At 33.9% G+C, this 20,993-nt stretch overlaps 3 protein-coding genes and 2 long non-coding RNA genes across 24 annotated transcripts in view; 1 reads left to right on the top strand and 4 right to left on the bottom strand.

Annotated features, from left to right (window-relative positions):
- Positions 1-59: 59 nt before the first annotated feature.
- LOC111487242 (hepatoma-derived growth factor-related protein 2-like) lies at positions 60-1,653 on the bottom strand. Its single transcript, XM_023134588.1, has 2 exons — positions 1,487-1,653; positions 60-1,283 (listed from the first exon to the last, which is right to left on the bottom strand). The coding sequence occupies exons 1-2, from the start codon at positions 1,647-1,649 to the stop codon at positions 127-129; spliced, it is 1,320 nt and encodes a 439-aa protein (XP_022990356.1). The 5' UTR covers positions 1,650-1,653; the 3' UTR covers positions 60-126.
- An 825-nt stretch (positions 1,654-2,478) lies between these two features.
- On the bottom strand, positions 2,479-3,391 carry LOC111487350. The gene is made up of 2 exons (XR_002719034.1): positions 3,230-3,391; positions 2,479-3,106 (listed from the first exon to the last, which is right to left on the bottom strand). It is a non-coding gene; the product is annotated as an uncharacterized LOC111487350 (long non-coding RNA).
- Positions 3,392-4,633: 1,242 nt separating this feature from the next.
- LOC111487337 lies at positions 4,634-14,984 on the bottom strand. Of its 15 annotated transcripts, none has more exons than XR_002719021.1 (7): positions 14,966-14,984; positions 10,349-10,422; positions 9,589-9,661; positions 8,612-8,678; positions 8,414-8,529; positions 6,838-6,839; positions 4,634-4,645 (listed from the first exon to the last, which is right to left on the bottom strand). XR_002719021.1 is itself a non-coding variant. In XM_023134723.1 (6 exons), exons 1-6 carry the CDS (start codon positions 10,736-10,738, stop codon positions 4,643-4,645), a joined length of 342 nt encoding a protein of 113 aa, XP_022990491.1. In that variant the 5' UTR covers positions 10,739-10,754; the 3' UTR covers positions 4,634-4,642. The 15 variants fall into 15 exon arrangements, 3 of the variants coding, with proteins under 3 accessions (XP_022990491.1, XP_022990489.1, XP_022990490.1); XR_002719020.1 differs by lacking the exon at positions 14,966-14,984 and adding an exon at positions 14,488-14,591; XR_002719022.1 differs by lacking the exon at positions 14,966-14,984 and adding an exon at positions 14,488-14,585 and having other exon boundaries at positions 10,349-10,418.
- A 2,525-nt stretch (positions 14,985-17,509) lies between these two features.
- On the bottom strand, positions 17,510-19,495 carry LOC111487348. Of its 6 annotated transcripts, XR_002719030.1 has the most exons (5): positions 19,015-19,495; positions 18,507-18,911; positions 18,329-18,379; positions 18,149-18,210; positions 17,510-18,022 (listed from the first exon to the last, which is right to left on the bottom strand). It is a non-coding gene; the product is annotated as an uncharacterized LOC111487348 (long non-coding RNA). The 6 variants fall into 6 exon arrangements; XR_002719028.1 differs by having other exon boundaries at positions 18,329-18,911; XR_002719029.1 differs by lacking the exon at positions 18,329-18,379 and having other exon boundaries at positions 18,380-18,911.
- A 1,004-nt stretch (positions 19,496-20,499) lies between these two features.
- LOC111487168 (nuclear pore complex protein NUP1-like) overlaps positions 20,500-20,993 on the top strand; it is an 8,784-nt gene continuing 8,290 nt past the window's right edge. The window contains exon 1 of the mRNA XM_023134440.1: positions 20,500-20,918. Coding sequence (XP_022990208.1) covers positions 20,663-20,918 — 256 coding nt within the window. The 5' untranslated portion in view covers positions 20,500-20,662. The remainder of the gene's footprint in view (positions 20,919-20,993) is intronic.

Raw genomic sequence — 20,993 nt, 5'->3', positions numbered from 1 at the left:
CAAGAACAAATCGTTACATAACATTAATGTATTAAATTTTATAAGCTATATCAAATAAATTATTGTGAAATTAATAATAATTTATTGCATATAGATTCAACGAAATTTACATTGTTTACATGTTAATTATTTTTTGTTTTTTCTGGCGGACCTCAACGAAGCTCCAATTACCACAATGGTTAAAACAGCAGCCCCAATCATCACAGCTTGCCGGTTTTCTTCCTTCATCGCCACCTTCGCCACCGCCTCGCCGGTCTCTTTCACCTTCGCCACCGCCGCCTTGCCGGTCTCTTTCACTTTCGCCAGCATCTGGAATATTACGTTCCCGCCGGCGCTAGGTTTTTTCTCTTCACTTTTTTCATTTTCTTTTGATTCAGTGACGATTTCCGCCTTTTTAGCAACTTCTTGGTCTGTCTTCTTCTTGTTCTTCTGAGATTCGAGGACTGATTTCTCCGATTCAGCGTCTCCCGTTGACGGTGGCGTTTGATCTTCTTCCTTTTCTTTTCTTGCTTTGATGCCAGTGGTTTTCCGATTCCATGGCGTCGAAGCCGCCGCACGGGACGATGGAGGAGGAGGAGGAGGAGGTGGTGGTGGTGGTGCGGCAATTTCAGAGATATTCTTTTGGTAATTTTCTCTGAGTTCCTTTACTGAGCGTCTTGGTTCAATAGCGGACGGCCGTGGTGCAGAGATTTCGGGGAATAGTTGATTATCTCTTTGCCTTGATTTCTCCGATAATTCCGGATCCGTCGGCGAAGGCGCCGGCGCCCTAACAGGCGATTTCTCGCGATATTCCCCTGCCTCCGCCGTCGCTCTGCCATCGGAAGAAGCCTTTTGATCATCTTCTTTCTCTAAAGAGGCATCTTCAGAAGCTGTCCATTTGCGTTTGGCCGGTAGCATCTTATCCATAGATCTCCGTTGAATTTCTCCTCCTATTTCCTTAACTTCGTCGGCCGACCTCTGATCAGATGGCGGTGGTGCCGGAACCCTAGCAGGCAATTTGTCGCGATGTTCCTCTGCGTGCTCCGCTGCTTTCCGATCAGAAGAAGCCTTTTGATCGTCTTCTTGCTTTGAAGAGGCATCATTAGAAGTTGACCGATCAGAGAGCATTCTTGGCATAATAATGCGAAGAACTTCGCCGCAAAATCGGCCATAGATTCCGGTGGCTAAGCAGTCGGCCGGAGCGCAGAATTCTTGAACAAATTCCGTTTTCTGCTTTTTTCCCTGCACCTTGACCTTCCTCGTCGCCTTCTCGTAAGTTACCTTTATCTGATCCTTTTGGCATCCTGCTTCAAATTTGTGAAATTACATTTAAAAAAAAAAAAAACACTAAATTATTTGCATTTTCGCTAATATTATAATTTATATTTTAAATATCATAAATGTAATATTTTCTAGAAAACACGTTGAACTCTGACCTTACCTCGTCCATTCGACTATTCAATGACCGAAGTAAATAAGAAATTATATTCGACTCGAGAGATCAAACCTGGAAGTTTGATGCACGTCTCATATTCATTACGATCGGGATGAAATAGGATGGGTTCGAATGTTATTTTGAGGCTTTCGGTGTCGTTTTTGTCTTGTGGTTTCGAACTTTTTACAAACCAATCCATTGCGATGCGTTTTGGTTGAATGAAAATGTAGCACATACGAGTTAGAATTTATTATATGATTTTTCTTGTGGGTAAGTCTATTCCTTTTTCCACTATTTGGACTTTGGTGGGTTTTCTTTACCCTTTCACCTGGAAATAGAATCGAATCGAATAGAATAAATGTTTATTATGTTTACTTGTTATGGAAGAAAATCAATGGTCTTCCTTCCATTCATATTGCTTATTAGTGGTGTAACCATTCATCCAAGCTATCCTATGTCGAAAATTAAATAATTCGTTATACACGTTGTTGTAAACGTATCGTCTACTTTAGTTCGTTACGTATCAAAAGTAGTCAAATCTCACCGCTAATAGATATTGTTCATTTTAGTTCGTTACGTATCGTCAGACTCATGGTTTTCACTACATTCTTATAAAGAATGTTTCGTTTCACCCTCCAACTAATGTGGGATATCATAATCCACCCCTTGAAAGCTTAGTGTCTTTGTTGACATATCGCTCGTTATCTAATTCTAATACCATTTGTAACAGTTGAAGTTCACTAATAGTATATATTGCTTGTTTTTGCCCGTTATGTATCGTCACCAGCCTCACAGTTTTAAAACGCAGTTAATAAGGAGAGGTTTCCAATATGAGATCTCACATCTGTAGTCGAGAAATACAATTATATGTAACCATTGTTCATGGTATAACCTCTTCTATCTTTCGAATAGGGTTGAATGTATAGTATTTCTCTACTAACAGTTCATGCACACATGCATGAATTTATTATTTTTAGGATTAGGAATAATTTTTATTATTTATTATTATTATTATTATTATTATTTATAGAATCCATGGTTGATAGTAATTATAAAAATAAAAATAAAAATAAAAATAAAAATTATTTTTACAAACTCGTAAAAGTAACTCAAAACGACCCACTGTTTAACCGAGAAGACATTTACAATATATATATATATATAGTTTCCTTAACTGAGCCACTGCTTATAAGTCACCGACTCATTCTTCAACAGCCACACGGTCAGAGTCCTTGCCTCTTCGTACTGCTTGGAAGACCATCGGTCACCCAGAAGCTTTGCAAGATGGCTCTTAATGATTCACACGAAATTCCACGTACTCCATATTACTCGAAGTTCTCACATATCACCGACCATAACATAATCAAATTTAATAAAAATTATACATATTAATAGACTTCCAACTCGTGCGCGTGTATATGTGTGTGTATACATATATAGGAAGTTGGTATTTATTCATTAAGATAGTAAATCTCGATTTAGATGAACACTAACCTATTGTTTTCATCGGAAATGTAATGGTAAGAATGTCATTAGAAAATATTGCGTAGACACCGTCTAGTGCGCAGTCGTTCGGAATTTTTATGGATTCGTTGACACGAATGACATTGTATCCGATTGTTTTCATTGACATAACTCTAACTTTATTTGTTGGTACATCCAACATGATTTGCAGCTGATTTGTCATAAAACCTAAACGAAAATTCATACACAAAAGTAGTATTTAAAAACAAAAATTTGACATTTAAAAATAACGTATGGAGATTAAAGTAGCGTTTTAAGATGAAATTAAATAAGAACGAATTTAAAAATTACCGGGAAATTCGATGTCCAGTTTCTTAACATGCTTGTCTCGATCTTCTCTCCATGTTGTTTTTGGAATGTATTTCTTTTCTTTTAGATCTACTTCGTCCCAACTAGATACTTGGATCGACATTGAAAATTTCAAAAACTCCAAATAATTTAATTTTGGGTAATGAAAATATATGGGAGAGAAGGAACACTTCTTATTTATATATATATATATATATATATATATATATATATATATATATATATATATATGTATATATATAACAAAAAAGCTTATTCCTTTCACAATGCTTTTGGCATTGTTTTGGGTATAAAGTGGAATATATGAATGGAATGGAATAACTTATTTCTTTTCATTTGGGACGTTGGATGTGCGTGTATAACTGGTTTGAAATAATGGGAATTTTCGTACGGATGGCTCGAGAATTTGATCTCATTGTCTTTTTGACTCACGTGTATCTAATCTCGAGGTGGAGTTTTATTCAGTTTGAGATGGAAAATTTTACTCTTCTCGAGATTACCTAAGTAGTTTACTTCTTGTAATTACTAGATAATGACGTGTTCATCCAATACTTTGTCGATCACCATGAAAATTAGGTTTTGAAAAGAGACGTTTTTTTGTTTTTTTTTCTTTCTAAAAAGAATTTCTTAATGTATTTGAAAATTTGAAAATACATTTTTTTCAACAAGAATCTCGAACAAAAATGTTTCTTTTTGCCATTCACACCTACTTTTCTAAAAGTCTTGAAAAGTATTACAATTAGATTATGATTTCTTCTTACTCATAGGTTCTCTAGACGTGATCTACCCCATATCGAACCTGATCCAACCCACGACCCGGCCTAGAACCAAGAGCGGCTCAACTAAACATGGTATGATCTAGTGACCTGACCTAGAACCCGAATCAACCCAACAACCCAATTCATACATGAACCGACCTGAAACTTGAATTGACCACCACCAAAACAATGAACTTTGGAGCTTTTTAGTATTACCCGCCCAATTCTCCAAAAATAAATGGAGAAAGTTCGCGGAAATGACCCATAGACATCTAAAGAATAATATGATAATGATAGAGAGAGACAAACATATCCATTTTATTTTGTTCGATCTATAATGCAAAAGATTTATTCTCGTCCTTTAAATTTGTGTCGTTCGGCATTTATTCACTTCTAATAATTTTTTTTTTGGTATAATAATATACTTTGATGTCCGAAATTTTATGGGTAGAATCGATTAAACAGCTCACCATAATTATACAAGAACGAAAAGAGTTCAATAGTAATGAAGAGGAACTGTAACGACACTAGTTTTACTATCAAAATAAAGTTGATACTATATGCATAATATGCTTAATGTATGCGAAAATTCATTTAGAAACATGCACGTGTAAACGATGTCATGAACTTAAAACGTTCACTAAATTCATTTAAAATAAAGTAATATCAATGGAATAACGAAAACGAAATAACAATAATTTCAAAGTAATGAAAACGTTGATATATCTTTAGGGCTACAATTTTAATAGATAATGCAATTATTCTGATTTCATTCCCGTAGCATGCACAATAACGTCATTATCCGTATAAGGGTGTCTTACTATTACCTGAAAAAAGTAGTAACTCTATTGTTGGGGTCGGGAATGCAATCACAAGCAATCATGGTCTCACCTATCTTTTCATAAAACTTCATGGCCTCAACTCTACTTTCGAGGGCGAAAAGTAGTAGTATTTCAACTAATGCACGCTCATGCTACCGAACCCACGGAGGGAACGGAGTCCACATAATGGAAAAGTATCTTAATGCACGTGACATAAATAATGCATGAGATCCTCATAGCTTTTGAATCATGACATAAGCTTTGGCGTGACTTATGAAAGTCCATGCATCATACAAAATCGTTATCACAACATAATTCCAAAGCATAACATAATCACACCATAATATAACATAACTTGTAATCACGACATAACACATCATAACGTAGTACATGTCAAACAATCATAAAACACGACACGTGTAAGTGCCACAAGGCACGTGTTGTAACGACACTAATTTCATATGGAGACTTGAGTATTTTAAGAAATAATTAGTAAGTAGCCCCAATAACCCCGATACTAGGGTCACGAAATATAAGCACATGCAATCATGTTTGGGACTTATCATTTTATGGCATTGGTTTCAACTTTCAATCATGACAGAATTAGATGTGTAGTACGTCTTTACACACGACTCATGTACGTGCACATAGACCCCCAAGCGAGCTCGTATACCTACCCCCTAGACCCGACCTTCAACTAGCGTATACTCATGTTGTCGGCATACCAAGGAGGGAAGGGAGCGTGCATAATATCATGATGTACAAAATACCATATCATAACCGTTGTAGTGCACGTGTTTGTACTAATCATAACAGGATAGTATCTATAACACAATATTAATATAATAAACACATTAAACAATTACAAAGTGCAACACAAAGAGCTATAGGGCACACACCCTATCTTGAATTGGCTAAAAAGTAGTTATACTAACTTCGAACACCTTCGAAAGTGTAAAAAACAGTTGAAAAGGGTCCGAGCGTATTAGACTCATGACAGATTGGCCGAGAACCTGAGCTATATATTTTTCGACTAGCTCCGAATTACCCAAGTGGGATGAAATAGAGTAATTGTTGCGACAGTAAGACCAAGAGATCCCTCATTTACGTTAGAGTTAATTTATCAAGTTGTTACATACACATATGTATCTAAAAGAAACTTTCATATAAGCTCAGATAACATGAGTCACTGTCTATTTGGGTTTAAATAATGTGCGTTCGGTTAGTCAAATATTTGCAAGACATCGATACGTGAAATACGTTGTGCACCACGGAAAGGGACTGTGGCAGGGCTATTGGCCACCGATATGATTCGATCTAAACTTTCCCATCTTTTTAGAGATGTTTGTATTTTCGAGAATAATATGATATTGTTCACTCTAAGCATAAACTCTCATGGCTCTGCTTTGTGCTTCCCCAAAAGGCCTCATACCAACCGAGATAGTATTCCACACTTATAAACTCATGATCTACCACTAAATTAACCAATGTGGGACTCACTCCCAATGATCTTCAACACTATTCACGACCGGTCCAATTCGATCTAGAGCGTCGAAAAGTTTGAAAGCATGACCTCAACCTTTTTGAACAAACCTAAGCATGTCTTTCATTAGGGACACATTCTAGTTCTGAGATCGGATCTTCATAACATTAAGAAGGTTGACGAGTATTAATTTTGAGAAATTTTTTTTTGCTATGGATAGTTACCAAACTTTTTTTTTTGTGCTTATTATTCTTTTGAGAACATGTGAGTGAGAAGTATTGTATTAGACCGCAAATATTATTTTCACTCTCATAACAATTCAAGATGAGCATGAGGTGTAGGCAAAAGAAAACATTTACAATATATTCTTAACTAAGTCACTACCTATGAGTCGCCGACTCAACCAAGTCATTGCCTATGAGTCACCTACTCATATTCTTTAACAAACACGCAGTTAGAGTCCTAGTTTCCCCTTACTTCTTAGAAGCTTACGGTTTCATGTTCTATTTCATCCTTCCCTCACGTAACTACTTTACTATCGGTCACCCAAGAGTATATTTAGCTTTGCATGTGGTCTTCACTAATTCAAACGGAATATAACATACGAAGATTAAAGTAGCGTTCTAACATGAAACTAAATTAAAACTTAAAAGTTATCAGAACAATCTATGCTCAATTCAACCCATTTATATGTTTCTATTCATGCTATCAGTGGAGTCCATTGCTCAAATAGGGATGACGTTAAAATTCTCATAATGTGCAAATAATTTAATTTTGGGTAATGAAATATATGGGAGAGAAGCACTTTTATGTATATATTATATAACAAAATAGCATATTCCTTTCACAATGCTTTTGGCTTTGTTCTGTGCAGAGTGGAATATATCAAGTGAATGGTAGGAAGCCAATATGCTTTTCTATGCCATTTGCAAATTAAAAGATTCTAATTTATCTTTTCAACCCAAATTTGGTACATAGAATGTGCATGTGTAACTATCTCGAGATAATCGGAATCTTTTCAGCTCATGTTATATTCCTATAACGACTCAAATTTTTTACCATGCGCATTTCAGTATATTGTATCTTCTCCCATAGAGATTCAAACGTTTGAAATCGACTTCAAAAGAATTAGAATGATTTCGCAAATAGAGAACTGGGGCAAAACATAATTGATTCTAGAAAAATCAAAAGATGAATTCACACAAATAGAGATTCTTAAGTCAAGTTTCATTAAGGCAATCATATATAGTATATCAAGACAACCATTATTTTGGGACAACTACACAAGAAAACTGATAATTAAGACAACCAATAATTAGCAACAATATTCATTTCAAGACAACTAAATTCAAAATAGCATATCAAGACAACCATTATTTCGGGACAACCACATAACACAACAATATTTCAAGACAAACATTATTTTGGATTCTTTAAAGTAAAATCTTATCTTACCAAATGATAAAAACCTGCTAGAAAGTTGAAGATCATCTCCCGCTGATCTTCAAACTCTAAGAAATAGATAGACTAACTACAGATTATACGAAAAATTTTAAGTTACGAACTCTAGTAAGGCAGAAATGAAAGAAGATAAGAGATCGAACATGTACTAAACCCTAAACCCTAACCCCAACCCCTATTATAGTATTCTTAAAACATCTAAAAGCTTAAATTCCTTATCGTCCACTTTCCAGGAAAGGAATCTAAACACTATTCATTTTCTCAACTGTAACTTGGGCACCCGTTTCAAATGCATATCCCATTTTTGCACAGCAGGGTTATGAAAATCCACGAAAAGCAACCGGCCGTATTGTCTGCGCCAACTGCCATTTAGCTAATAAGCCCGTGGATATCGAGGTTCCACAAGCGGTACTTCCTGATACTGTATTTGAAGCAGTTGTTCGAATTCCTTATGATATGCAACTGAAACAAGTTCTTGCGAATGGGAAAAGGGGCGGTTTGAATGTGGGGGCTGTTCTTATTTTACCCGAAGGGTTTGAATTAGCCCCCCCGATCGTATTTCTCCCGAGATTAAAGAAAAGATGGACAATCTGTCTTTTCTTCAAATAGCTTTACAGGGAAAGAAAAGAGCTATTGAACAAACCTGCAAATCGTTCTAAGACAAGAGTTGATAGGTGAAGGAGGTAAGAGAAGCCGAGTTGGAGGGGTGAATAAGTAGGTTGAAGAGAGAGAAGAGAATGAGAAGACCACCAACAAATTCTATAACAATTAGAACACTAACAAGGATAACTTGAACCACAAAAATTTGTAGAAAATTTACAGGAAACCTATAGAAACAAACCGTCTTCGTATTCGTATTGGTCGAAACAATAACACTAGCGTTACCACACAGCAAAGAAAAAAAATACCTGAAAAGATAGAGCCTCACATAGAGCAAATATAATAAACAGAACGAACCTATCTATCTTTTAATAAAAACATCAATGGGTTTTGAATATCAAAGCACCCACCTCCTACCCAAAGTCGATGGTTTTCTAAACATATATAAGCAAGTATTTTTTAAACGAACTTACTTAAAAGCATATTTCTATTGGGAGGCACCCACTTGTAAGAAAGGGAAAGAGCCAGGTTTTAAGTTCATTTTTAAGGTAAGGACTCAAAACAGTTTCTGAAACAACATTTGCATCTCATGAAACCAAAAACAATCCAGGAATTGATGTACACTGTTCATGCCCATTTCACAGATATATTCTATCAATCAAGAAAAAGAACTAAGAGCCAGCAAATCGTAGCCACACACGAGAGAAGCATCAAATTAACATCCAAAATTGCATCAAGAATTATTCTTTAAACTTACCCGAATTCATTATTTGATTTTACAAATATCACGATAATACGTACACAAGTACAAAATTATGTAAAATAACTACAGGATGATGACAAGTCTGAACAGAACTCAAACCCCATTATAATTTTTTTAGAAATATAAATTTTAAAACCTAGAGTAATTATAAATTTTAAGGACCTTTAACTGTATAAATTTTTAACAAGATGCAAAATCATATTTTACCAAATGATATTGGACATCTAGGAACTTGAAGATCTCCCACTAATTTTCAAACCATAGAACGCTCATACTATTTGAGATCACAATAGGCAAAATCATATCTTACCCAAATGATATGAACATATTATTTGATATCAAACCTAACTCTATGAATTATAACTTGTTGATCTTCAAAACCTAGAGTGCTTATAATAAAGTTTGAGAGCCCAAATAGTATGGTAGAATTACATGCGCCAAAAATCATATCTTACCAAATGATAGTGACATACTAGAAATTTGAAGATCATCGCAATACTGAAACTCCTTTCATAGAAGGCGTAGTTCCTAGGAAAAAATATTTGGATAGAAAAAAAACAAATTTATTTTTTTGTGATTAAAATGATACAGAAGAACATGAGCATAGTTTTGACGTGACATATGAAGGTCAGTGCATCATATAAAATCGTTATCACAACATAATTGAAAAACATAGTATAATCCCATCATAATATGATTCATATCATTTAGTAAGATATGATTTTGTCTCCTGCAACCAAAATATTTGAATTCTCAAAATTGATAAATACTCTAGGTTTCAATCAACTAGTTATAATCTTTAAACTCTAGAATAACTCTAGAATGCTCGTACTATTTGAGATTAACCTGAGGCAAAATCATATCTTACCCAAATGATATGAACGTATTAAAAAGTTCAAGATCATCTCCCACTAATCTTTAATCTCTACCATGCTCATACTATTTGACATCAAATCTTAAATTAGAGAACCTCTTAGGAAATAGAGTAACCAGAAGAAATACTAGGCTCCCACCGGCCGCCATCGTCATTCTAACGCCTCTCTCTCCCTATAACTCCTCTCACACATATCTAAATAGGGTGCCAAACCAAAATGGTTTGATATGACTGAATCTTACGTGCCCTTAAAAAGACAACGAGACCCAATTTTGCGCACATCCATACAGAAAATCCCCTCCAAATTATAAGGCAGAAACAAAGAAAATAAGAGATCGAACCTGGAGAGACCTCCATGCGCTTATTTAAAAAATTTGCACTTGTTTTCATCCAACATTTCGAGCTCCTTCGCTATCTTGACAAATTGAACAGTTCAAGAAAAATTATGTTAAAAAAAGAAGGAAAAAAAAATTCAAAGCTAAGACTATTTCCCGTGTGCTACAAAGGTAGAGACAGAAACACCTGGACAAATAGAACCCCAAATTTAGTTGTCGGACATGTTGATTAACAACTTACTAAATAGATCAAAAAGGGGAATTGACATATTATAGTATTCGTAAAACATCTAAGAGCTTAAATTCCTTTACGTCCACTTTCAAGGAAAGGACGTTGATCTTAAGCCTCCAACAAAATTCTATAACAATTAGAACAGTTGCAGAGGTTAGTTTCATTCGAGACACAAGGATAACTTAACTGAAAAAATAGAGCCTCATATAGAGCAAATAAAATAAACCGAACAACCTAATTTTTTAATTAAAAACATCCAATGGGTTTCGAATATCAAAGCACCCGCCTCCTACCAAAGTTAAATCGTTTTCTATGCATATATAATAAGCAAGTATTTTTTTAAACGCAACTTCTTAAGCATGTTTCTAAGAGATCAAAAACTGGGAGGCCCCTACTTGTAAGAAAGGGAAAGAGCCATGATCGAAAAAACATTTGCATCTCAAGAACCCAAAAACAGTCGGAGAATTGATGTACACTGCCCGTGTCCATTTATAAATAACAAACATATTTGGGATTAAAGACATACACTACGTCTGTACAATAAGGCAACCGATACTTAGCATCCATTATGTCTAGACAATTATTGTACTAAAACGATCAATATTTGGAACAATTATCATTCCAAGACAACCAATATTTCAAGCAACCATTACCTATCAAGACAACCATTATCTCTAGATAATTATTGAACCAAAACAACCAATATTTCGTAATAATTATCGTTACCCCAAGGCACTTTACATTGCCGCAAGGCAAAGGCAAAAAAATACCTTAACAAATAGAGCAAATAAAATAAACTGAACACATCTAATAATCATTTAAATGGTTTTCTATGCATATAAAATATGTTTCTAACAGATTTAAGAACTGGGAGGCCCCCACTCGTAAGAAAGGGAAAGAGTCAAAGTCCATTTAACATCCAAACTGCATATAGAATTATTCTTTAAACTTACACTTAATTCCCACAAATATCAAACCTATCACAATATATCTGTACAAGTAAAAATTTACATAAATTTTACATAAAATAACGACAATAATCATTGAGATACATTCACCACCACAAGAAATCCAAAACGTTTAAATTAGGGTAAGAAGTCTAGGAATAAAATATAAAATCATACCTGTTTACAATATTCTTAATAATCATCTTGAAATGATCCTGACAAGTCTTAAGAGAACCTCAAACTTCGTTATGATTTTTTATTTCCGACTTTGCAACTTCATCAGACCTCACGCGAGGTTCTCAATCGATAGCTCATGCAAAAACCAAACTTTTTCAGTCACACACGTTTTCCATGCATGCATGTTCACTCAACAACCACTCTACTCTAGGCCAAGTTATAAGACTCAACCTTAGAGAGAACCGTTGTGTTGGGACTATTAGTGTACCAAGTCAATCGAAATTTTGCAACAATTATCATTCCAAGACAACTAATATTTCGAGCAACCATTATTTGGAAGCCTATCAAAGCAACCATTATGTCTGGACAATTATTGTATCAAGGCAACCGATATTTCGAATGATTATCATCTTAAGATGACAGATTCTGAACAACCATTATTTTGGATTCTATTAAGGCAACCATTACGTCTCGACAATTATTGGACGCAACCACTATAGTTCGCAACAATTTTCATTTCCAGTCAACTAATTCAAAATAGCATATCAAGGCAACCATTATTTCAGGACAACTACATAACCCAAGCAGTTATGTCGAGACTATTATTGTACCATGGCAATCGAAATTTAGATCGAGGCAACCATTATGTCTGGACATTTATTGTACCAAGGTAACCATTATTTCGGGACTACTACATAACACAAGCAGTTATGTCAAGACTATTAATTGTACCATGGCAATCAAAATTTCGCACCAATTATCATTCCAAGACAACCATTATTTGGAAGCCTATCGACGCAACCATTATGTCTGGACAATTAAGGCAACCATTATTTCGGGACAACTACATAACACAAGCAGTTATTTCGAGACTATATTGTACCATGGCAATCAAAATTTCACAACTATCATTCCAAGACAACCATTATTTGGAAGACTATCGAGGCAACCATTATGTCTGGACAACAACTACATAACACAAGCAGTTATACAACCGATATTTCTAATGATTATCATTCTAAGATAACCATATTAAGGCAACCATTACATCTCGACAATTATTGTACCAAGGCAACCGATAGTTCGCGACAATTTTCATTTCGAGACAACTAAATTCAAAATATCATATCAAGGCAACCATTATTTCGGGTCAACTACATAACACTAGTATTTTTTACCACTATTTTGGATTCTACCAAATGATATAAACATACTAGGAAGTCGAAGATCATCTCCTGCTAATCTTCAAACTCTAGAACGCTCATACTATTTGAGCTCGGACTTTAACAAGAAATATGACGATAAATCTTAAGTTAGACAACTTTCTAAGAAATAGATTATAAATCTTTAATGAATAAAAAAATTGCACCCAGAGATTTAATGAAGAAGTATAAAATTCATGGAGATTGAAAGATAATAACTTGTAAATTATGTCTGAACTATGAAACCAAAATTTCGCAAATCTTCTTCCAATGAATAAATCAACTTCTTACTAGTAACGGACCAATAAGATTTCAAGGCAGACACACCAGAACAAATAGAACATCAAATACATTAGTACACAACTTGTTTAACACCATACAAAAAAAAAAAAAAAAAAAAAAGTTGGCATATAAAAGGCTTAATCCTCACGAGGATTAAGCCAAGGCAGACACACCAGAACTAGTAACGGACCAATAAGATTCCATAGCAGACATACCAGAACAAATAGAACATCAAATACATTAGTACACAACTTGTTTACCAAAGAAGTCTGGAACAAATTTATGGACTTCAGATAATGGTAACAATGCATACAAAGAGTTGAGAGAATGCATATATAAGCAAGTATTTTTTAAACGCACCCACTTAAATGCATGTTTCTTTCTCACATACTAAAAATTGGGAGGTCCACACTTGTAAGAAAGGGAAAGAGCCATGTTTAAGTCATTTTTCATGCAATAACTAAACAAAGTTTTTGAAATAACATTTTCATCTCATGAAACCAAAAAACAGTCCTGGAATTAAACCATTTTAAGCTGTTCATGCCCATTTCATAAACAGATTCTATCAATCAAAAAACTACATGACAAAATCAAAAAACCAAAGAAAATTATAAACCAGCAAACCTGAGGCATTTGATTAGAGATCCACCGCCTACCTAAATCACCCCTCTTCTTAAGCAAACTGATCTGATACATGAGGCTCTAATATTTAGCTAGAGAAACAATTAAATCTTCCCCTAATGAAAACACCAACATCTCATTAGTAACCAAAATCGATGAGACTGCCTATTTTGAAGCAAAGTCCAAACAGAACAGAGCCAGAAACATCAGAAGAAATAGAAAATCGCATTAGCTGACGATTTGTTAACACCTAACACCCCAGAGGAAAAGAGAGATTTTCCGATGAGTGTGGAATAAATTTATGGTTTAGCCATGCATCCAAAAGGTTAGAGAACTGTAGCCACAATGTGGCGGCACATTAAAAAAAAAAAAATCACAACAGAAAATCCTAAATAACGAGATCGAATGACAAGCCAGCAAGGACACTCCACAAAGTCGCCGCAGTAAATAAAGCTAAGACTTGCTACAGATAAGAAAAAACAGCAACACAAAGTCCAAAATTTTGAAGTCTTGCATTCTAGGAATTTCAGAAATATTCAGTTTGCCTCTTACAAGAGAGGTTATAATGCAATACCGAACTATATTTGATTACGTTATAAGATCAGATTGCAAGTTTGGCATTTGATTACATTATAAGATCAGTTTGAGAAATTTCAGCTGAATGAGCAATGTTCAGTGTATAACCTGCATAAGTACTACTTGAACATCCATTGTCTTCGCACAGTGTACGAGGGATGAAGCCAAATTTATGAGGATAGACCACAGATTAATACAGAATCCGATCAACCGGCTCATTAGGAACAGAGTCAGAACCTTCAAATAGGAGAATTTAAGTCCAAACAAATTCCTAACTTTTTTGAGATCTGAAACGTTTCATGTTTTTGGTCATACAATAGAAAGTTCCATGGAAAATAAACAAAGTGGAAAGCATTTTTTTTCTTTTATGTTTCTAATATCCAAGTGACTTGTCCAAATCATCATGGACACACCACAATTAATTTCACAAGACAAGCTGTTCTAACTTATAAGTTAGGGATGGTATCTATTGATATCACGTCCATACCTTGATCAGCCCAGGGATGGTATCTATTTAAATTTGCTTCCCTTTGTAATCTCAACAACCTCTGTAGTTCCATCAATCAAGAAAAATTGAAAAAAGTACCTGAAAAAATAGAGCCTCACATAGAGCAAAAAAAAAAAAAAAAAAAACAGAACAAACCTAATTTTCTAACTAAAAACATCCGATGGGTTTTGAATATCAAAGCACCAGCCTCCTACCAAAGTCAAATGGTTTTCTATGCAATGCAATTATGTTTTTAAACGCTAACTCCCACATGATAAAAAATAGTAAAAGGTCTCTGCTTAAGCATGTTTCTAAGAGATCAAAAACTCGGAGGCCCCTCCCTAACTTGTAAGAAAGGGAAAGAGCGATGATTGAAAAAACATTTACAGCTCAAGAACCCAAAAATAGTCGGGGAATTGAAGCACACAGCCCCTTTCCATTTATATATAACAAACATATTCTATCAAACAAAAAATTACATGACAAAACTACAAGAGAACTATAAGCCAGCAAGACAGAGTGTGAAAGCATCAATCAAATTAATCTCCAAAACTGCATCAAGAATTATTCTTTGAACTTACCAGTATTCATTATTTGATTCTTACAAATATCACCATAATATCTGCACAAGTAAAAAAAAAAAAAACGTAAAATAACGACAAGATCATGACAAGCCTTAAAAGAACTCAAATCCCATTATAATTTTTAAGAAGTATAAATTTCAAAACCAAGAGTAAATCCTAAATTATGAGAATCCAAAAATAATAGCAGAAGTCTTTAACAAGAGGAAAAAACATATCTTACCAAATTATATGGACATACTAGGAAGTTGAAGATCATCTCCCGTTAATCTTCAAACCATAGAACGCTCATACTATTTGAGATCACAAGTTATAAATTAGTTAAAAGTATAAATTTCAAACCTAGAGTACTCGTCAATTTTGAGAACCCAAATAGAATGGTAGAAATCTTTAGCATGAGGCAAAATCATATCTTACCCAAATGATATGAACATACTAGAAAGCTAAGGATCATCTCCCGTTAATCTTCAAACCCTAGAACACTCATACTATTGAAATCAAACTTAAAGTGTTTTGTTAGAACTTATCAACAAGCGATAAAGTAAACCTAGAATACTCATCCATTTTGATAAACCAAATAGAATGGAAAAAATCTTTAACATGAGGCAAAATCATATTTTACCAAATGATATAAACCTAAAGTACTCGTCAATTTTAAGAACCCAAATAGAATAGTAGAAATCCTTAACATGAGAAAATCATATCTTACCCAAATAATATAAACATACTAGGAATTTGAAGATCATCTCCCGCTAATCTTCAAACTCTAGAACACTCATACTATTTGACATCAAACTTAAGTGTTTTGTTAGAAATTTTAAAGATGATAAAGTAACTCATAAATCTTCCACCTAGAATACTCATCCATGGTAAAAATCTTTAACATGAGACAAAATCATATTTTACCAAGATATGAACCTAAAGTACTCATCAATTTTAAGAATAGTGGTAGAAATCCTTAACATGAGAAAATCATATCTTACCCAAATAATATGAACATACTAGGAATTTGAAGATCATCTCCCGCTAATCTTCAAACTCTAGAACACTCATACTATTTGACATCAAACTTAAGTGTTTTGTTAGAAATTTTAAAGATGATAAAGTAACTCATAAATCTTCCACCTAGAATACTCATCCATGGTAAAAATCTTTAACATGAGACAAAATCATATTTTACCAAGATATGAACCTAAAGTACTCATCAATTTTAAGAATAATGGTAGAAATCCTTAACATGAGAAAATCATATCTTACCCAAATAATATGAACATACTAGGAATTTGAAGATCATCTCCCGCTAATCTTCAAACTCTAGAACACTCATACTATTTGACATCAAACTTAAGTGTTTGTTAGAAATTTTAAAGATGATAAAGTAACTCATAAATCTTCCACCTCGAATACTCATCCATGGTAAAAATCTTTAACATGAGACAAAATCATATTTTACCAAGATATGAACCTAAAGTACTCATCAATTTTAAGAATAATGGTAGAAATCCTTAACATGAGAAAATCATATCTTACCCAAATAATATGAACATACTAGGAATTTGAAGATCATCTCCCGCTAATCTTCAAACTCTAGAACACTCATACTATTTGACATCAAACTTAAGTGTTTTGTGAGAAATTTTAAAGATGATAAAGTAACTCATAAATCTTCCACCTAGAATACTCATCCATGGTAAAAATCTTTAACATGAGACAAAATCATATTTTACCAAGATATGAACCTAAAGTACTCATCAATTTTAAGAATAATGGTAGAAATCCTTAACATGAGAAAATCATATCTTACCCAAATAATATGAACATACTAGGAATTTGAAGATCATCTCCCGCTAATCTTCAAACTCTAGAACACTCATACTATTTGACATCAAACTTAAGTGTTTTGTTAGAAATTTTAAAGATGATAAAGTAACTCATAAATCTTCAACCTAGAATACTCATCCATGGTAAAAATCTTTAACATGAGACAAAATCATATTTTACCAAGATATGAACCTAAAGTACTCATCAATTTTAAGAATAATGGTAGAAATCCTTAACATGAGAAAATCATATCTTACCCAAATAATATGAACATACTAGGAATTTGAAGATCATCTCCCGCTAATCTTCAAACTCTAGAACACTCATACTATTTGACATCAAACTTAAGTGTTTTGTTAGAAATTTTAAAGATGATAAAGTAACTCAAATAATATGAACATACTAGGAATTTGAAGATCATCTCCCGCTAATCTTCAAACTCTAGAACACTCATACTATTTGACATCAAAATTAAGTGCTTTGTTAGAAATTTTAAACAAGAGATAAAGTAACTCATAAATCTTCAAAACCTAGAATACTCATACATTTTGAGAAACCAAATAGAATGGTAAAAATCAGCAAAATCATATTTTACCAAATGATATGAACCTAAAGTACTCTGTCAATTTCAAGAACCCAAATAGAATGGTAGAAATTTTTCACATGAGGAAATCATATCTTACCCAAATAATCTGAACATAATAGAAAGTTGAAGATCATCTCCCGCTAATCTTCAAACTCTTGAACGCTCATACTTTGGAAATCAATTTAAGTGTTTTGTTAGAAACTTTAAACAAGAGATTTATTTTCCACACATGCATACCAATGAACCCAGAGGGGACAAAATAATAATAAATCTACTCCTGAAGCGGGAAAATACCTGGAGTACAAAATCATGTACTATCCCTGAGATAGCACCTCTTCCAAATCAACTTTAACAACCTGAAGGAAAGTGGCAGCCAAGAAAGTGAAAATACGTTAGTCTTGGAGAACACAAATAATATACTCCAATGAGATGTTAAATGATACAAAAGAACTACTATCGGAGCTCGTGCATTACCTCAGAATAAGCTTCAGCTTTAACGTCAACCATACAAAAAAAAAACTTTACCTATATGGACCTCACAAATATCAATGCCAACATTATCCAGTAGCAGTATCGAAAACAACCATAATAAGCGCAGGAAGCATTTGTTGTGTCTGTGTACGCAACAGTGGGAGGAGAGAAAGGGACCAACCTTACGATCATCAATCCTGTACCAATTTCCAGAGAAGTCCTTAATGTAGCAGATATAGTGTTCAAAATATGAAGCATTCAGCATATCGATGTGAAAGACTACAGCATAAAGGAGAGAATGCTCATGTAAGGACTAAGATCTCCAGCAACATTTCAAGAATGTGGCGGCACATTAAGAAAAATCACAACAGAAAATACTAAATAACATGAGAGATCAAACGACAAACTAGCAATAAAACTCCAATATCGATGAAAAACTTTTCAAGTATAAACTAGCTTACATGAACCACATGAGACAAGAAAAACAGTCCATTCAACACGATAATCGGTTATTTGGCAGTTTAATTAAGAAAAAAAACAGGACGATTTTACAAGGAGATGATTGAAAAATAAAAACCGAACCCACCTGAAAGAGAAAGAAAAGCAAAAACTGAAAAAAATAAAAATAAAAATAAAAATAAAACAGGACGATTTTTGGGAGATGATTGAAAAATCAATACCAAATCCACCTCAAAAGAACACGATGATTTTGCAAACAGGGAAGGAAAACCAAAACCTAACCGGATTTTGGCAGACAATTTTCCGAACAGAAAGGAGGGAAATCGAAATCTAGACCGACGAACGGAGAGTACGAACTCGACTCCGGATTGTTTCAATTCGACGCATTCTAAGAAAAACAAACCTAAAATTGTAAAAAAAACAAAACCGCAACCGAATTCAGAAAAATATGGATGTTGTTATTGCTCGTCAAACGCATTCTAAGAAAACCAAACCTAAAATTGGAAAAACCAAAACCCTAACCGAATCCAGAAAAATCTGGATGTTGTTACTGCTCTTCAAAGCCATAGCTTGCTGCCCTCCCGGCCCCTATCAAAACAAACTTGAAAGTTTAGCCAAAGCTTGAAGATGGAAAAAAACTAAACCCTAAGAACAAACTCATACCCATGCCTTAGCAGAGAGAGAGAGAAGAGAGACACTACTAGACCTCAGAATGAGAATTGGGAACGAAGCTATTTATAAAGAAACCAGAAAGAGACGGCAAAATATAGCCGTTAAAGAAGGTTGCGTGAAGAAGAGGCTAAGAAATACCTATAATTAAATAATTTAAATTAAAATTTAAAAAATAATGGACTGGGCCTAATTAATGTGTAAATGGGCCAACTAAATTTCCCTAAGTTAGGTTAGAGGGGCCTGCAAAGCCCAATACATTAAATAATAAATTAAAATAATAAATCAATTAATATTTGGACAGATATAGAAGAAAACACACATAAACACACAAATTTTCCTAAAATTACAACATAATAACAAAAAAAAAAAAAATAATTTTTTTATTTTCAAAACCAAACTTTTATAATTTCAAATTTAAAATAAATAAACTCTAAATCAATTTATAAACCAAGATTATTTAAAATAAATACACGCCTTTTAATAAAATACAGATGATAGACTACCCATAAATTTAATGTCACGCATAGTTGAGTCATCAACCAGAGAAACCAAAAAATAGTCTAACTCTCAAACTCTGTGAAATATGACAATGAGTTTTAAGTTATTAATCTTCCAATTTTTATTTTTTATAAATAAATTCATCAAAATTTAATGTCTTAATAATTAATAAAAATATAAAAATGTATTAAACAATACAAAAAAATATTAGAATTTAACTTATTTTTAAAATTTTAGAAATGATAAACCCAAATTTAAAATTTAAGCAATAAACCAAAAAAGAAAAAAAAAAAAAAGAAGAAATTAAGCATCACAGTCAAATCTGATTGGCCAATTAAATCACAAAGATCAGAAGTAAATCGTTTTGGATGGCCACGATTTACCCGTCACATTGACGAAATAACGAACCAGAGACTTTAGCATTGAACCGAGTACCGACTACCTGAATAGGAAATACAACGGCATAAAATTATTATAATTCAGCTGTAAATTTTCTCTTTCTTAAAAATAAAAAATAAATAAAATAAATAAAGGTTTTTCACTCATCCTCTGCATCTCTCTCTTTCTCTCTCCTTCTCTCTCTCTCTCTTTCTGCGCGTGGTCTAATAAAAACCCTAATTTGCTCAATTCCTTACTTTCTTTCTCCCTCCTTCAACAATTTCCTCTGTTTCACGGCATTGAAGGGAGGACCTCGACTCTGTGTTGTTAATGGCGACAGAGCGCGAGGAGATTCGTTACGAAGGAGGAAGAGGTGGGAAGTTTCAGAAACGGCCTCTCAGAAGGTCGCATACGACGCCGTATGATCGGCCGCCGACTGCTCTGAGAAACTCTGCTGGAAACGGATGGCTCTCTAAGCTTGTCGATCCGGCGCAGAAGCTCATTACCTCCAGTGCACATAGGCTGTTTTCTAGCGTGTTTCGTAAACGTATTCCCCCTCCGCCGCCGTCATTGCCCGTTTCTCGAGGTTTTTTGCTTCGTTTTTTTTTTTTTTTTTTTTTTTTTTTTTTTTTTTTTTTTTTTTTTTTTTTTTTTTTTTTTT

Source organism: Cucurbita maxima, unplaced genomic scaffold (assembly GCF_002738345.1).
Source record: "Cucurbita maxima cultivar Rimu unplaced genomic scaffold, Cmax_1.0 Cma_Scf00012, whole genome shotgun sequence".
Lineage (NCBI taxonomy): Eukaryota > Viridiplantae > Streptophyta > Magnoliopsida > Cucurbitales > Cucurbitaceae > Cucurbita > Cucurbita maxima.
The sequence above is the reverse complement of the archived record's forward strand: the minus strand, read 5'-3'. Positions and strand labels throughout refer to the sequence as shown.

Excerpts from the sequence above, each read along its gene's own strand:
- LOC111487242 (XM_023134588.1), bottom strand. The coding sequence starts at position 1,649 with ATGTGCTACATTTTCATTCAACCAAAACGCATCGCAATGGATTGGTTT. Across the intron at positions 1,284-1,486 it reads GACGTGCATCAAACTTCCAG|GATGCCAAAAGGATCAGATA; the intron begins GTTTGATCTCTC and ends AATTTGAAGCAG.
- LOC111487337 (XM_023134721.1), bottom strand. The coding sequence starts at position 10,738 with ATGAAACTAACCTCTGCAACTGTTCTAATTGTTATAGAATTTTGTTGG. Across the intron at positions 8,530-8,611 it reads CCAATACGAATACGAAGACG|AATTTGTTGGTGGTCTTCTC; the intron begins GTTTGTTTCTAT and ends TAATTGTTATAG. Across the intron at positions 7,399-8,413 it reads TGTCTTAGAACGATTTGCAG|GAGAAGATACAATATACTGA; the intron begins GTTTGTTCAATA and ends GAATCTCTATGG.